Raw genomic sequence first — 18,511 nt, forward strand, 5'->3', positions numbered from 1 at the left:
GTTATATAAAAGTAACTCAAAGTTTCCACAGCCTCCTGCTAGAAACCTATCCACCAAGCTGAATGAAGCCCCTAAATGATCATAATGGTACTCACACCTATTTGACATTCTTCCCAGAAACTGTCCATCATTACTAAGTGAAACAGACATATTAATATAGCTTTACATACTAAGAAACTTCCCCAAGACCTCTTAATAGTAGGAAACACCACCCAAATCCAAGAAAGATGAGAGCAAAGATATACTTATTTCTAACAGCGTGGTATCAAGGGAAAAAAATGTTCCCAAACTTCTCTACTTACCCAGGAGTTTTGCAATGATATAAAGGGCTTGTCCCCAAAGAAAGAGTTTTCCATCACGGCCACAGTTGCTAGGAAATCGCTTTTGACTACCAGGGTTTCTTTTCTCGTATTCTACAAAATCAGCTGGCACGTAATAGTACTTTGGTATGACAGGATAGCCTATGGAGTTTAAAAATGCATATTTAAAATACAAAGACCAGTGTCCTCCCCAAATTTTCCCCTTAAGAAACTGAAATGTTAGAAAACAGAGAGAGACAGGTTCTAAAGAAAGTAAGAGATTTGATCAGCTACAGGAAATTGGATATAATGGCCTCAGAAACTGCCAGTGAAAAACATGGAAAAAGCTCCTTGATTTTAACACTAATTTGACAGAATATGCTATGCTTTAGCCAATAATACGTACATAATCTCCTTTAACAACATTTAATTTTAACACCTTTAAATGAATCAACAAAAATACAGTATGCAAACATTTAGAGCCATACAAGTTTTCTTTCATAGGATTAGTCTGTAGAAGCATTACAAATGAGATACCGTGTAATCTCAAATGAAGAATTATAATCCTGAGCCATTGCTTAAAGCAAAGAAATCCTCATTTTAAACATCAAATCCAATATCTACCATTTAATATCATTGAAGAGGAAAAAAAAAAATCCATCCTCCTCTGTGAGCAACTTGTTTAAAACATTCCTTGAAGGGCATGTGTTGTAATGAGCATAGGGCATTATATGCAAGTAATAAATTACTAAATCTTTCTCCTGAAATCAATAATACTCTATATGTTAACTGAATTGAATTTAAATAAAATCCTGGAAATAAATAAATAAATACATTCCTTGATAGAAACTAAAATTTCTCATTTAAAACCTAAAATCTTTGTGGGTAACATAAAGAAAAAAACAACACTCTTGTAGAATGCTAAAGAAGACTTTTTGTACTATCAGCCCTGGGTAAATTTATTTTTCCTAATAAAATGGCATAGATTTCCCCCCAATTTTTTTCCTTCATACATCTATCAATTGAGATATTTGGTTTGTTTTCTTTTTTATTTATTTTAAATTCAATTATTCAACATATAGTACAAAACATTAGTTTCTGATATAATGTTCAGGGATTCATTCACTAGTTGTATACACCACCCAGTGCTCATCACATCATGTGCCCTCCTTAATGCCCATCACCCATTTACCCCATCCAACCTCCCACCTCCCCTTCTGCAACCCTCAGTTGGTTTCCCAGAGTCAAGAGTTTTATATGGTTTGTCTCTGTCTCTATCTCTTCCCATTCAGTTTCCCTCCCTTCCCCTATTGCCTCTGCACTATTCCTTATGTTCGACATAATGAGTGAAACCATATGATAATTGTCTTTCTCCAATTGACTTATTTCACTTAGCATAATCCCCTTCAGTTTCATCCATGTCAATGTAAATGTATTCCTCCTTTCTGATGGTTGAGCAATATTCCATTGTATATATGAACCACATCTTTATCCATTCATCTGCTGAAGGATGTCTGGGCTCCTTCCATAGTTCGGTTACTATGGACACTGATGCTATGAACACTGGGGTGCATGTGCCCCTTTCTTTCACTACACCTGTATCTTTGTGGTATATACCTAGTGGTGTAATTGCTGAGTTGTAGGGTAGCTATATTTTTAGTGTCTTGAGGAACCTCCCTATTGTTTTCCAGAGTGGCTGTACTAGCTTGCACTCCCACCAACAGTGTAAGAGGGTTCCCTTGACTCCACATCTTCATCAACATTTGTTGTTTCGAGTCTTATTAATTTTTGCTGACCTAACAGGTGTAAGGTGGTATCTCATTGTGGTTTTGATTTGTATTTCCCTGCTGGCAAGTGCCATGGAGCATTTTTTTCATGTGTCTGTTAGCCATTGGTATGTCTTCCTTGGAGAAGTGTCTGTTCATGTCTTCCGCCCTTTTCTTGATGGGATTATTTGCTTTTCTGGGAGTTCACCTGGAGTTCTTTATAGATCCTGGATACCCGCCCTTTATCTATAATAACATGTGCAAATATCTTCTTCCATTCCATACATTTCCTTTAGTTTTATTGGTTGTTTCCTTTGCTGGGAAGAAGCTTTCTATCTTGATTAAGTCCCAATAGTTCATTTTTGCTTTTGTTTCCCTTTCGAGACATGTTTTGAAAGAATTTGCTATGTCCAAGGTAGAAGAGGTTGCTGTCTGTGTTCTCCTCAAAGATTTTGATGGATTCCTGTCTCACAGTGAGGTCTTTCATCATTTTGGGTTTATCTTTGTGTATGGTGTAAGAAAATGGTCCACTTTCATTCTTCTGCATGTGGCTGTCTAATTTTCCCAATACCATTTATTGAAGAGACTGTCTTTTTTCCATTAGATATTTTTTTCTGCTTTCTCAAAGATTAGTTAACCTTTAGTTGAGGGTCCATTTCTGGACTCTCTAGTCCATTCCATTGATCTGTCTTTTTTTGTGTGCAGTACCATGCTGTCTTGATGAGCACAGCTTTGTAACATAGATTGAAGTCAGGCATTGTGATGCCCCCAGCTTTGGCTTTCTTTTTCAACATTCCCCTGGCGATTCAGGATCTTTTCTGGTTCCATTAAAATTTTAGGATTGTTTGTTCCAGCTCTGTGAAAAATGTCAATGGTCTTTTGACAGGGATTCCATTGAAAGTGTAGATGGTTCTGGGTAGCATAGACATTTCCACAATGTTTATCCTTCCAATCCATGAGAACGGAATGTTTTTCCATCTCTTTGTGTCTTCCTCAGTTTCTTTCGTAAGTGTTCAGTGGTTTCTAGAGTGTAGATCCTTTAACTCTTTGGTTAGTTTTATTCCTAGGTATCTTGGTTTTTGGTGCAGTTGTAAGTGGAATTTATTCCTTAATTTCTCCTTCTTCAGTCACATTGTTAGTGTATAGAAAAGTGACTGATTTCTGTGCATTGATTTTGTATTCTGCCACATTGCTGATTTGCTTTATGAGATCTAGTGATTTGGAGGTGGAGTCTTTTGGGTTTTCCACATAAAGTATCATGTCATCTATGAAGAGCGAGGGTTTGACTTCCTTGCCAAGTTGAATGCCTTTTCTTTTTGTTGTCTGATTGCTGAGGCTAGGACTTCTACTACTATGTTGAACAATAGTGGTGACAGTGAGCATTCCTGTCCTGTTCCTGACATTAAGGGAAAAGCTCCCAGTTTTTCCCCAGTGAGAATGATATTTGCTGTGTGCTTTTCATAGATGGCTTTTATGAGATTGAGGTATGTTCCCTCTAACCCTCCACTGTGAAGAGTTTTAATCAAGAAAGGATGCTCTATTTTGTCAAGTGCATTTTCTGCATCAATTGAGAGGATCATATGGTTCTTGTCTCCTCTTTTGTTGATGTGATCTATCACGTTGATTGATCTGCGAATGTTAAACTGCCCTTGCATGCCAGAATAAATCTGACCTGGTGGTAGTGAATAATCCCTTTAATGTACTGTTGGATCCTATTGACTAGGATCTTGATGAGTATTTTGGCATCCATCCATATTCATCAGGGATTTTTGTCGGCAATTCTCCTTTTTGTTGGGGTCTTTGCCTGGTTTGGGGATCAGGGTAATGCTGGCCTCATAGAAAGAGTTTGGAAGTTTTCTTCCATTTTTATTTTTTGAAACAACTTCAGTAGAATAGGTATTATCTCTTCTTTAAATGTTTGGTAGAATTACTCTGGGAAGTCACCTGGCCTTGGACTTTTGTTTTTGGGGAGGTTTTTGATAACTGTTTCAATTTCCTTGCTGGTTATTGGTCTGTTCCGATTGTCTATTTTTTCCTGTTTCAGTCATGATATAAATTTCCAGGAATATTCATTTCTTCCAAATTACCTAGTTTGTTGGCATATAACTGCTAATAATAAGTGCTGGTCCCATGTTGGAGGCATAGATATTCAACATTGTTAGATCTTCTTGTTCGATACACCCTTTAAGTATGATATAGTGTCCTCTAAAACTCTTATGATTCTTTGTTTAAAATCAAGTTTGGCTGATATGAGGATTGCTACCCCAGCTTTTTTTTGTGGTCTGCTGGAGTGGTAAATTTTTCTCCATCCCCTCACTTTCAATATGGAGGTGTCTTTAGGTTCAAAATGAGTCTCCTGTAGACAGCATATGGATCGGTCATGCTTTTTTATCTAATCTGAAACTCTGTGTCTTTTGATGGGACCATCAGTCCACTTACATTGAGTAACTATTGAAAGATATGAACTTAGTGCCATTGTATTGCCTGTGAAGTACCTGTTCCTGTAGACTCTCTCTGTTATTTTTTGGTCTACATTACTCTTGGGGTCTCCTTTCAATTACAGAATCCCCCTTAATATTTCTTGGTGGTCACATATTCTTTCTATCTGTCCTGGGAACACTTTCTCTCTCCTTCCATTCTCAATGACAGCCTTGTTGGATAAAGTGTTCTTGGCTGCATGTTCTTCTCATTTAATATCCTGAATGTATCTTGCTGGCTTTTCATGCCCACCAGGATTTTGTGGATAGATTTCATGTTATTCCGATGTTCCTCCTCCAAAGTATGGAGTCTACTTTCCCTAGCTGCTCTCAGGATAGCTTATTTGGCTCAAAGATTTGCAAGCTTTACTATTACACGTCAGGGTGTTGATCTATTTTTATTGATTTTGTGAGGAGTCCTCTCTGCTTCTTAGACATGAATGTTTGTTTCATTCCCCACATTAGGGAAGTTCTCAGCCATGATTTGCTCAAATATACTTTCTAGCCTTCTCTCTTTCCACTCTTTGGATCCCAATGATTCTGACATTGGTTCTTTTCAAGGCATCATTAAATTCTCTATGCCTTTCTTCATGGGCTATAATTTGTTTCTCTGTCTTTTCCTCAGCTTCCTTCCTTTCCATCAGCCTGTCCTCTGGATCACTTAATTTCTCTTCTGAGTCACTGTCCCTAGCTTTAGAGCATCCAATTTAGACTGCATCCTATCAATAGCATTTTTAAGTTTTGTGTGGTTAGATCTCATTTCCACCCTCAGAGATTTTGTATTGTCATGTATGCTTTTTTCAAACCGAGCTATTAACTTTATAACTGCTCTCCTGAATTCTATCTCTGACATCTTGCTTATATCCATATAGATTAGCTCTGTGGCAGAGAACATTGCCTCTGGTTCCTTCCTTTGTTGTGAGTTCTAGTCATTCTGCCCAAGAAGGATGGATCAGCAAATGAATAGAGTCCAAAATATCAACCATGACCCAAGCAAAATGCACCACAGGAAAAAATCTAAAATTATCTGCAGCCACCACAGAAATGCGAACAAAGCCAAAATGAGCAAAACAATAAAAATGGGGGGGGGTACAATGGGTTGGTGGAGAAAGACTATAATCTCTCAGGGTGGACAAGCAGGGTGATCTACTTATTCCTAACTGAATTTAGGTTTGTGTGTTAGAAGACACTACATCCCAAATATGCAAAGAAAACAAAGTTCATATATATATAAAATAAAATTTAGGGCACCTGGGTGGCTCAGTTGTTAAATGTCTGCCTTCAGCTCAGGTCATGATCCCAGGGTCCTGGGACTGAGTCCCGCATAGGGCTCCCTACTCTGTGGGAAGCCCACTTTTCCCTCTCCTACAGCCCCTGCTTGTGTTCCCTCTCTTGCTATATCTCTCTCTGTCAAATAAATAAATTAAATAAAGTCTTTTTAAAATATATTTTTTAAATAAATAAAATAAAATTTAATAGCATGAAAAAAGGACTAGAATGAGGCATAAATTTATAAAATGTTGATGTGGAAAAAAAGGTTAAAAAGCCACTTAAAAACATAAATTGGTAAAATAAGGATCTAGTTATAATGGGAAAAATGTAAAAAAAAAAAAAAAGTAAAATTTTAGACTGAAGGAAAAACAAGTTGTGAGGAAACACCTGGAGCTCAGTATATTATTTTCCTACAGTGCTGGACTTTTACAGACCCTTGAGATCTATTAGCTTGTCATTCACCTATTCTTCCAGTCTGTCTTCTAGGGGAGGTACCTCCTGTTCTGCTTCTCGGGTTTCTTTGCCTGGGTGGAATTGCACCATCCCTTGTCAGGAGGATGGCCTCAAGGTGAGCTGGTCCTCTGTGTGGTTTTCGTTCCTTGCTGACTTTTCATGACTCTTCAGAGGGTCAGAGCAAAAATGGCCTTGACTGGATCCTTGGCCCAGAGCCACATGATCACAGACCCTTTCTTTAGTAAACTTTCTAAGTGCAACTGTCTTCACTTCTGTGTGCACCAAGCTCTACAGAAACCCCTGGGTGACAGAGACTGCAATTATCCTGGGAGCATTCCTAGAGACCCACAAGCATTTCTGCACTTTGTATCTTTAGGACTGGAAGTATCTGTGGGCTTACACAGATACACCCTCCTCCACTACTCCCACATGTCAGCTGGGTTCTGCTTTATTGTCCTTTCCAGAGCTGCTGCCACCCTGAGAGCTGTTGCCTCTTTGGTGCAGCTCTTTGGACCCTCCCAGGGGTTGGTAACATGGCCCACATGTCCCAGTCTTTTTCTGGTGTGCAGGCAAAGAGTGCTCTCGCTACTGGCCTGGCTCATAGTTTATGGTGACCTTAGCTGAGAGTGCCTCTTGGGCTCACGGACTATAACCATTTTCCCCAGTCCACCGCTTGGGCAACCTATTGGTTCAGGCACCCTGGTTGCTTCTGTGGGATCCTGAAACCACAGTGACTGACCTAGAATTCTGCCTTTTCCATTCCTTTAGCTCCTTTCAGAAAGGCAATCAATAGTGATATTTGTATCTAAACCAGTTAAAAGATCTTTAATACACAAAGAAGAGTTTGAACATCACTTTCTGAACATGACAAAGACTAAATTGTTGTACACTAAACTACCCCCTCAATGCACCAATGATCTACCACTGAATACTAACAGATATGATTCAAGGGATTGGATTTCAAACATTATATTCATTACAGCATGCATTACATTATTTTTCACATTGGATAAATTATTATTTGGAGCATAAAGATATTAATAACTGGTTTCAAAAATTAATATTTATTTGGAATTCAAGGTTTATTCACAAATACTTTGCTACTTCAACATTACAAGTATTTTAAAGGCTGAGCACACATTGTGAAGTTTTTATTTGAAAATACTTGTGGAAAACTGTAAAAAATATCACAAACTTCTCCTGAGGGAGGAATGAGGCCCAGTGCTGTAATTCCAAGTTTGTGGAAAGGGTCCATAGGACCACCCATTTTTTAGCCATACATCATGATTTTTCACTTTCAGATAAAGGTTTTCAAAGCTGTTTACTTAAGAGAATATGTTCTTATTTTACTAACACTAATCTCAAAGAATCTGGAGCTCTAAAGAATCTAGAGAATCTAGAGTTTCTTTTTTGGAACTATTAGTTTTCTAGTCATACTGAAAATCAGTTATATTCTTTTATGGGCTCTGCTGGTGTTTAACTAAAACCAATATACTATTTGTAAGAGTCTTTTAGCCACTTCTAAAGTATTAAACCCATCCTCAAAGGATGAATCATTAGCACTAGGCTGACATTCAAAATAATATGCTAAAGGTCCAAGAAGTAACTCCAAATATGAGGCCAATCTGTTTCTGGCAGTAGTAGTGCCTTTAGGCTATGGCAGAACCTCTTAAGGTAGCCCTCTGGACGGGGCAGTATTCACCTGAACATAGCATCTCTGATGATCGGGAGAGAAAACAGCTACCCTATATTATTGTCATACTTCACAGAGTGAAGGAGTTTCATAGTAGGTAGAAGAACAAGAAACTTTGCCCACCTGGAAAAGTATTTTGTAATTACTACAACCATAATCACCTAAATTTATTCTTCAACCTTGTCTTGCCCAATGAACTCCTTTTATAAAAACACACTTCTAATAAAAAAATAATAGATTATTCCTTACAATTCATTCAAGGCTCCATTTTTTATAATTTAATATAAGTTGTTATATTTAAAAAGGAGTAATTTAGGGCGCCTGGGTGGCTCAGTGGGTTAAGCCGCTGCCTTCGGCTCAGGTCATGATCTCAGGGTCCTGGGATCGAGGCCGGCATCGGGCTCTCTGCTCAGCAGAGAGCCTGCTTCCCTCTCTCTCTCTCTGCCTGCCTCTCTGTCTACTTGTGATCTCTCTCTGTCAAATAAATAAATAAAATTTTTTTAAAAAAACAACTTTAAAAAAAGATAAAAAGGAGTAATTTATAGATTTCAAAGTAACATTTAGGAAATATTAGGAAGAATTTCTTGACAAACAATCCAACTATACCTTCTGTGGTCTGATGAAGTAATGGAGTCAGAAGATCCTGATACTCCTTTACTTGTTTGGGATTGCCTCTAAAAACTCCTAAAATTTAAAATATAAAAACCAATAGCATATGAGCTCAATAAATACCACAGAAATTTTGCTTTAGAAAACTCGACTAGTCCATGGGGCACCTGGATAGTTAAGTTGGTTAAGCGTTCGACTCTTGATTTAGGTTCAGGTCATGATCTCAGGGTTGTGAGATCGAGCCCCATGTTGGGCACCATGCTGGGCATGGAGCCTAGTTAAGATCTCCCTTCTCCCTGTGCCCCTCCCTCTCCACTCCCTCTCTCTCAAAAAAAAAAAAAAAAAAGAAAAGAAAGAAAGGAAAAAATCTATTAGCCCAGTTAATAATTATTTTGTTAATTTTGTATGTAAATGATAAAAATAAATTTGGAAAAAAGTAATGCAAATATGTATATTATTCCATGAAATTGTTTTTAGGTCATGTTAACATTTAGAACTGATTATTGAATTTTAATGGAAATTTCTCTACTCTTAAGTGTAAATGTTATAGATATTCACAATGTCAAAGATTACAATATCTTACTATCCATAAAAATTTCTCTTTGCAAATATGAAAATATATTTGTATAATTTCTTAAATACTTCAAAGTATTTTTAAACTCTTTAAATGATTTAATATACACCCAGAAAGTGGAAGAGTAGCATATAAAAATGCAAAGCAGTTAACATCACTGAAGTATAGCCTATTTTGCTAGCTGAAAGGGTCATATTTCATCTGCTTTTCTTTAAACCACTTATATCCCGTAGTTTAAATTTTAGAAAATCTCACTTACCATCAATCATCATGTAAAGGAAAAATATGGGAAATTCACATTCAATGCCATCAAATAGCTAAAACATAAAATAAAATATTAAAAATTTCACTGAAGTTAATTGTATTAGTTAGAACAATTATATTAATTAGAATAATTATATTAATTATATATGGAATAACTGTTAGAACAAAGATATATAGAAGTATATAGATTATACTATATAGTATAATGAATTATAGCATATAGGATATACATAGAAGTATATAGTAATAACAAAATTAGACTGATATAAGTAGTTTAACTGCTTCTAAAAAAATTCTTAGAACTCTTGTTACTCAAAATCTCATTCATGTAATCCATCACACAGTAATCATTCATTCAACAAATATTTACTAAGTACTTAGTAATGCCTGGCACCAATTAGACAGAGGACTATGAAGACAAATAAATAGAGAACCTGCCCTCAAGTGCTCCTAGCCTAGTGGGGAGTCAGTCAGGCATGTAAAGAAACTACGAAAGTATTATATGAAATGTTTATACATAGTACATCAGAAATACACAAAAGGAAACACCTGAGTCTGCCCAAGGGTTAGGAAGGGATAATAGTAACGGATGTAGTTCAATTAAGACTTGATGGATTTCTTTGGGGAAAGGAGCTAAGGGAACTCTGTGCAGAGAAAGCAAGAGTATAAACTACAGATGCATGGAAGGACAAAGTCTGCTAAAGAAATAACCAGCAATTCAGTATTTTTGGAACAAGCAAGCAAGAAATTGAGAAAATTAATGCCCAAGAGGTGGCCTGGCCCAGGCCAGCCAGATCAGGAAAAACCTGGGAATCATGCTAAAAGACTGAGACTTGGATCTGGAAGTGACAGGGAAGTACTGATGAATACTGAGCAGAATCAGATTTACTCATCAGATTTACTTACTAGTTGGAAAGCTGGCAGTACTGAACAGAGTTTTGGGGCAAGAAAAAGGAAACCAGGTGGAAGGCTACTTGGAAGCAATCCAGAGAAAATATGATAGCCTAAACTGAGATTTCTCAATTTCAGCACTACTGACATTTTGGGCCAAATAATTCTTTGTTGTACAGGCTGTTCTATGCAGCGCAGAATCTTTATTAGCATCTCTGGCCTCTCCCTTCCAGATGCCAGTAGCACCCACTAAGTTGTGACAATGAAAAACGTCTACTGATATTGTCAAATGTCTCCTGGGGCACAAAATCCTTTGCTTAAGAATCACTAGCCAAGGAGTTAATAGAGAGGAAGGGACAGGCATTAAGATTTACAGGAAGTTAAATCTGCTAGGCCTGGGGAGTGATAAAGAGAGCTGAATGAGACAGAAAAGCCTAGAATGACTCTCAGGTTTGGGGCTTGGGCAAAAGAGTGGGACTTGTCCAAAAGGCAGCTGGATACACATAGTACACCCAAGGGGAGAAGGAGATCTGGGGTTAAGAGTGATAGCTGAAGCTATGATTGCATGGATAGCATGAAAGAAGAATAGGACTAAGGATGAAACTTGGGAGAAGAGCAATGTTTAGGAGGTGGAAGAAAAAGAACCTGAAAGGACAAGGACAGAAGAGGATTAGGAAGAATGCGATCACAGAAAATGGAGAATATTCCAAGAAAGAAGACTCAATTAAAACATACAAATGCCAAGGAGATATTCAGTGAAAGAAGGTCATAAAATCCTCCACTACCCAGTGACCTAAACTGACTGAAGCCAACAGGGCTACTGGAAAGTGCTAAAGACAAAGAGGAGTATAACATGAGGCAGTGAGTAGGAGGCAAACAAGGAGACACACCAAGAACAGACTATGCTTTTCAGAAGTGTGGCTAGAAGGAGAGAGAGGACTAAAGGAAGAGAGGAGTAAAGGTTTTGGTTTTGGTTTTAAATGAACACCACTGTGCTTATGCTGAGGGAAAAATGCTGACTGGAGTTGGGGGAGAGCAAGACAGAAGGAAGGGAGAAGTGAGGAAGATGACGAGGAAAAAAAGAAAGAGATAGAGACAGACATCCTTCCATCAGAGAAGAAAACAAATGAAAGAGTAAGAAACCCAAGAAGTAAAAGAGAAGAAGATGGGGTGTACATATGGAGGGTTAGCTCAAGGATGAAGAACAGACAGCACCTTCAGTGAGACAGAGATGGAGGCAGGACTGGATGACGGAGAGGTGCAGTGGAGGAGGGCAAACAGAAATGAAAGGCTACCCAGTAAGAATTAAAGTCTGGGAACTTGAATACAAATAGGGAAAAAGCTGGAAAAGCTTCTAAGGGAGTTCCTGGCAGAGTCACACAGCAGTACTGACAAGTGGTGAAATTAGCAGTGAGGACTGAACCAAGATGGGTGCTCTGAATCTGGGGCGGCATCTGACTATAACTGTGGCTCTCCACGCTGGTGCTCACCAGCAGGTACACAGACACAGAACCTCTACTGGACTGATCCAAAGATGAAAATTTGCAGGGTGGTAGTTACAGCAGGTCCAATTCAAATGTAAGTGCTACAAATTAGCTCAGGAAATGTATTAAGTAGAGAAGAAATATCTGAAGGTGTTTGAGAAATAAATGGATCTTTTGACTCAACCTAATAGACTGATGTAAAGTTTCAAATATGTACACAGTAACATGGCTCCTAATGCTTCCAGATGATAGTCAGTTGTTAAACTAAATAAGATGATAAATAGTTTCTCTAATTATCCAGCAAATTTAAGTGTGTACTAAATATTAAAAGAGTGGTATTTAACTGCCTAATGAATTATAAGGTACAATCTTGCCTAAACATTTTATATAGAGAGATTCATAAGTCCCTACATATCTTTAAAGTTATGACCATGCTAACAAAAATAACTGTCAATCTATACCATTAAAGGAAAACCTTCAGCAATGTGGATGGATGCTTACCCTTTTTTTGAATGTTACAGTTTTCTGAACAGCTTAAAAATCCCTAGAATAAACCTAGATAAAATGGTATGTATGTGCATTTGAAATAAATATTTTAAAACTGAAAATTTAGAGGACTATATTTCAAAGAGAAATGTCTATGTGAAATAGAAAAAAAGAGCATTTACTTAAGAGATTAAAAGTTGAATCACAAATTGGTATATTCTATTATATAAGGCATACAGTATGCATACACTTAGCAGATAGGCTAAGTACTGAAAGTTCAGTCAAAAAATTACTCATCCAATGAATCACCCCAACCCAATATGAGCAAATGGGCCTCACTGCCAGTAAGGCTAATGCTTATCACTTACTCTGCGTCAAGAACCATTTGAAGCACTTTTAGACATGTGTTAACTCATTGAATCCTCATAAGAACTTCAGTAACAGGACAAATAATAGTAGCTATTATTATTTTACCAATGGAAAATATTAAACACACAGAGGTTTATTAACTTGCCCAAGGCCAAATAGCTAGTAACTGGCAGAGCCCGAGTTCAAACTCAAGAAGTCTGTTTCCCAAATCGGTGTTTTTGACTACTCTGTTATGATATGAAATATTTTTTGATACCTTTATTTCAGCTGGTTTGTAGTAGCGTCTGTTGGGATCTTCCAATGATGTTCTATATCCATCTCTCAAGAAACGCTTAAATCCATATTTACCTTTTAATTTTCTAACCACTTTATCAAGTGTCTGGCTAAATAAAGCTTCATCATCCAGGGCAAATGCAGGATAACTGATGCAGGGTAGTAGGGCAGCATCTGTGTTCTGGAGGCAATAAGAAAAAGAAGGGAATGTAAATACCCACAGTGATATGATCAACATAGCCAAAGGAGAATCAGGGAGATGAAAAGTCAATAAGGTTATCTAACTGACAGTGAGATTGCTGTGTTCCAAGGGACAGACATTTATATGACATGGTTTGGTGAATCAATAAAACTTTATCCATTAATAAGTATTTTCAAGATTCAACACTGGATGCAAAGATATTAATTAAGGCAGTGTGTAAAAATTTAACACCGATAATTACTAATTATAACTTGGTCTGTCATAACAGTGGTTTATAATGGTAAAAAGCAGAAAATAATCTTGAATGTCCAGTTCAGAACTGAATGTCCAAAACTGAATGTTCTTCCACTTTTATAAAATAAGAATAATATTACATGTACATAAAAATGTACATAAAAATGTGTGGAAACATATAAACTCAAATGCTATCATCCTATCATCCTAAAAACTGTAATTGAGTGGTGAAATAATGAGTGGATATTATATTATTACTGGCTTATTTTTGAGTTCTGTTTTATCATAATCTCATTGTACAATCTCAAGTACAATCAAAATTGTACTTCTTATTTTTTAACTTTTAAAAAATTTTTAAAGATTTTATTTATTTATTTGACAGAGATCGCAGGTAGGCAGAGAGGCAGGCAGAGAGAGAATGGGGGAAGCAGGCTCCCTGCCAAGCAGAAAGCTCAATGCGGGGCTTGATCCCAGGACCCTGAGATCATGACCTGTGCTGAAGGCAGAGGCTTAACCCACTGAGCCCCCAATTTGTACTTTTTAAATAATTATTTTATTTGGGGTGTTTTTTAAGAATAGAGCCACAAATAGCCCCTAGAAAAATTTGTAATCAGGTATTACAGGCATATAAAAGTTTGAAGATGAATCACATCAGAGAAAAGAAACAAAGCAGGTAATTTTGATATTCAAAAGAAATATAAATCATGAAAAACATTTTTCTAATACTTTATGACCAAAAAATTCATTTCGGTATAAGGTTGCTACTCTCTACACCCTGCCTCAAAAAATAGTTCCAGTTTTCTATAGTTCTACAGAAGAGCCAAGGACAAAGTAGGTTTGCCCACAGCTTTCCCCACTTCCTGAATGAAACCTCCACAAGACAGTGGACTGAAGGGCAACATTTCTCTCTCCTCATCTTTTCTGGCAACCTCTAACATTTTAAGCACTTTTTGAGGAAGCAATCATAAATAGTAGTTCATTTTCGTTTATTATAAAAATATCTCACATGAGATCTTGATTCTCTGGGTAACAGTGAACACAAAGTTTGCCTATTACGATTGTGAGCATCGAGATCCACAAATATAACCGACCAAGAGCAGCCCTGGAACGAGAGAAAACAAAACATTTTCTCAATCAAGAAAAAGGAATATGTAGAATGCTAGACATTTTGGCTGTAAGAAATTTCACAAACATATTAACATTGGTTGCATTTGAGAGTGTCATTACAGAAGATTTTAACTTTCTTTTTTATATTTTCAGTATTCCTCAAATTTCTTGCAATAAACATTAATGTTATAATCATAAAATACAAATGTTATTCTTACTTTTTCCCTATTTCTTCTTAGTCTTTTATAATTCAAAATGTAGTGATTACAAGACAACTAATCAATTAAGAATATTTGTTTTAATAAAGATAAAAATAGGTTAACTAGCATTTTTAGCAAGGAATAAAGCAAGAATTAATTAGGATGCACGAAATCTGAATTACACAGTCTTAAAAAGAACACTGATTGTATGATCAATCTATACAAACTTAGATACAATCTGGAATTAAAGCTGTAAAAACCATTTGATTGAAATATGAAGATAGGAACATCTGTAATAATAATAATTCATATAATGCTACCTTATATTCATGATAAGCACTGTTCTTTATGCTTCACATGGATTATCTCACTTAATCCCCTATATGTAGATATTATTATCCCCATTTTAATGAAGAAGATGCTAACTCCTAGCTTAACAGAGCAGGGGTTCAAAAATCAGGTTTTGACAGAGTAGCTCATATCTTAACCACTGAGTTATACAATTCCCACATTAAAAAATATTTTTCATGTAAGAACCAAAAACTTAAACAAAAAGATAGGTGTAACAAAAAAGTGGCAATTGGTCTGATAACTAAGTTTTTAAAAGTTTACTATTTAGCCATTAGTACTTTCCATATTCAAGGGCATAGTTATAAGTAAACATGGTTTTGTTCTTTTATTGGGGAGTTAAATATTTTGAAAACACAGGAAGTGAAATTGGAATACATAGACTACTTTTACTATAAGAGAATACTCAGAAAAATACATGGAGAAAGGAAGAAGAGAACTCATAACTTTCATGTAAATCTCGACCAAATTTACACCAACGTCAAAGATGTATTCACCCTAAAACTAAAATACCTCAAATCAATCACCTAGACTGACACCCCAAATCTAGGACTACTGGGCCCTACATCCAAATAGTAGATTCAATATATGTATATTTTTCCTGTTAACCTGTTCATACATGAATATTAGCTCATAAAATAGAATAATTTTTCATTCATAGTATCATTTCTTAAATCTCTCTTAATTCTGATAATTAATAAATGAACAATGAATGAGTGAAACTGACTCTCAACAATGAGATTAATGCTAAACTGTTCCTTTCTACAATTTGAAAGTCTTTTTTTTTTTTTTTAAAGATTTTATTTATTTGTCAAAGAGAGCAAGCGAGAGCGAGCACAGGCAGACAGAGTGGAGAGCAGAGTCAGACGGAGAAGCAGGCTCCCTGCGGAGCAAGGAGCCCGATGTGGGACTCGATCCCAGGACGCTGGGATCATGACCCGAGCCGAAGGCAGCTGCTTAACCAACTGAGCCACCCAGGCGTCCCTACAATTTGAAAGTCTTAACTACTCATCTCTACCCACAAAATTGAGCCCAACAAAAGCTTGATGCAGTAGCTACCATTGTCAGAGTCAAGTGCTCTCTCCTTCAAGAAAAACAAGAAAGATAGGACTTGATCTCTTCTCTCAAGGAACTGACCCTGGTGATACACAGTCCCTAAACAATACAAATAACAAGCAAAACAAAAAGATAGCATATGGCAATACACAACTTGTACCAAATGACTGGCTTAGATGAAAGAATACTAATGATAATAAGCTTCTTAAATTAATAGGAGAAAAACAAAAGGGAACTTGAGAGACTTCCTGGAGAAGGTAACTAGAATGATGAATTTTGGGGGAAAGAGGAGCAAGGAGGGTAGTTAGAACAAAGGAGCAGAGAAATAAATGGGTATGAGATGTTGGGAATCTGTGAGTATAGAAAATCAGATTTATGGTTTGTCTTTAGGCTGATAATAAAGTTAATTGCATGCCAAATCAGTCTGCCTTGAATTGAATTGTTAAAAGATACAATCTAAGTAGGGAAACTTATAAATAACGAAGTGAAATGGCAAGTTTGGCAATTCCTGACATTATCTGATTAATACAAACTGCCAACTTCTATTTTCTGGCCAAAATCAATGGCTTATTAACCTAAATTCAAAGTATTTGTTTCAGGTCTCTTTCTCTGCCAGCTTCTAAGAAATATGCACAAAAGGAAAAAAATCTCATAATTTTACCATATTTTAACACTGAAATCAAGGTTAGTTAACTGTATTGTTTGGCTAACCTCTTAAAAAATACACCATGCTGTAGGTATATAACTCAGATTTACAGGAAAAAATTCATCCAAGGCCTTGGGTCACTATTCCTAATCAGAAGCAACTTTTTCTAAAACCCATCAAGGAAAACCTACATATGGAATTAATTATCACCTTCCTTAAATTATCAGACACATTAATTTTAGGACTGTAAACTCGAAAGGAAGCTACATATGTCTCCATTGCTTTGAACACTTTTCATAATATGAGCAATCTCTCCAGTCATCACCTTTTAGATTCTGGCCTCAGCTCATCTGTTAGTATCTTAATTTTGCCAGTTAAAGACACATTATATGAAAGGACGTTTTTTATGTATATTTCACTGCAAAATACCTGATTAGCTTTGGATATTTTATTTTCATCTTCCATTTCCTGAAATCATCACAATTCTGCCATAATATCTTAACTCCAGCAAAAGAACATATTTTAAGACTGGTAGTTCAAACTTTAATCCCCAAATTGAGTTTCTGCGATTGTGTCCTAGTAAATACACTAGAATTTGTTTCAACCTGACTACCATCATGGGGACTTGAGTTACAGTGGTGGGTTAAGAGCTGCACTGAACCATCTACCCCAGGCTTCACAACCACAACAAACATTTCTGAGGTGGTGCCAGGGGTGACATCTATGACTATAAGACACTACTGATCTCTTTAGTTTCAATTCAAAGTGAAATGATTTGAAGGACTGTCTGGGTCTTTCTTTTCCTCATTAATCACTTCTTTGAACCTGAGCTAATGGGCTTGCTAGCTTCATCCAGCATCAAAGAGCCAAACAATGAAGCTGGTTAGTATATCTACTATACATGAAATCATTTCTATTCTTCTGAAAACAAAACCAACAACACTCTGATGACCTCACAGTCTTCCCCAGTTCAGTATCAGGCTCTCTCTTAGCTTTGTGATAGATCCTGGAAATCTGTTTTCTTACAGAAACAATATTTGCTGATGGGCCTTACCCCTCTGTACCATGGCTATGGGTGGCCATGGGTGTATAAATAGCCAGCTTTTACATACTGACCAAACAGTAGCCTCTAATAGCCCTTCCCACAAGGCACGCTTCTTTTCTCTACAAAAGATCCTATTCACATTTTCAAAATACAGAAAGAGATGAACCTGAGAGTTAATTCTCAGGGTTTTAGAAGAGCAGAGCGGAGACTCAGACCCAGGAATCACGAAACTGTTGCTAACAATGCCAATGACATTTGCTGAGTATAAATTATGATTTATTTAAGTATTACATCTAATAATATTTCTGTATATTGTCATCATATTTATACAGGATATATTTTGAAATCATCATGAAATATGTAATTCTCACATTGAGGATTATATGAGTTTTATTTCTAAATGCTAGAAACTAGCCTTTATTATAAACTTTTCAGTAAAAAAATTAAGCCATTTTATCGTACATTTTTCTTAGATATTCTCTCACAAAAGAAAATAAGTTTTGAAAATAGTTTCAGAGTAAACATTTTATTTTATTATTTTTAAAAGATTTTATTTATTTATTTGTCAGAAAGAGAGAGAGAGAGCACAAGAAGGGAGAGCAGTGAGCAGAGGGAGAAGCATACTCCCTGCTTAGCAGGGAGTCCAACGTAGGACTTGACTGCAGCACCTTGGGACCATGACCTGAGTCGAAGGCAGACGCTTAACCAATTGAACTACCCAGATGTCCCCCTTTCTTTCTTTTTTTTTTTTTAAGATTTTATT

General features: G+C 36.5%; 1 protein-coding gene across 4 annotated transcripts in view; it reads right to left on the reverse strand.

The window, feature by feature from the left end:
* Positions 1–18,511, reverse strand: part of PHKB (phosphorylase kinase regulatory subunit beta) — a 233,927-nt gene that overhangs the window by 106,053 nt on the left and 109,363 nt on the right. For all 4 annotated transcript variants that reach the window (XM_082711007.1, XM_082711005.1, XM_082711004.1 and 1 more), the window contains 5 exons: positions 14,353–14,448; positions 12,894–13,091; positions 9,403–9,460; positions 8,567–8,644; positions 303–461 (listed from right to left, as the gene is read on the reverse strand). In XM_082711007.1, coding sequence (XP_082567133.1) covers positions 303–461; positions 8,567–8,644; positions 9,403–9,460; positions 12,894–13,091; positions 14,353–14,448 — 589 coding nt within the window. The remainder of the gene's footprint in view (positions 1–302; positions 462–8,566; positions 8,645–9,402; positions 9,461–12,893; positions 13,092–14,352; positions 14,449–18,511) is intronic.

The sequence above is a fragment of the Mustela nivalis genome (assembly GCF_964662115.1).
Source record: "Mustela nivalis genome assembly, chromosome: 18".
NCBI lineage: Eukaryota > Metazoa > Chordata > Mammalia > Carnivora > Mustelidae > Mustela > Mustela nivalis.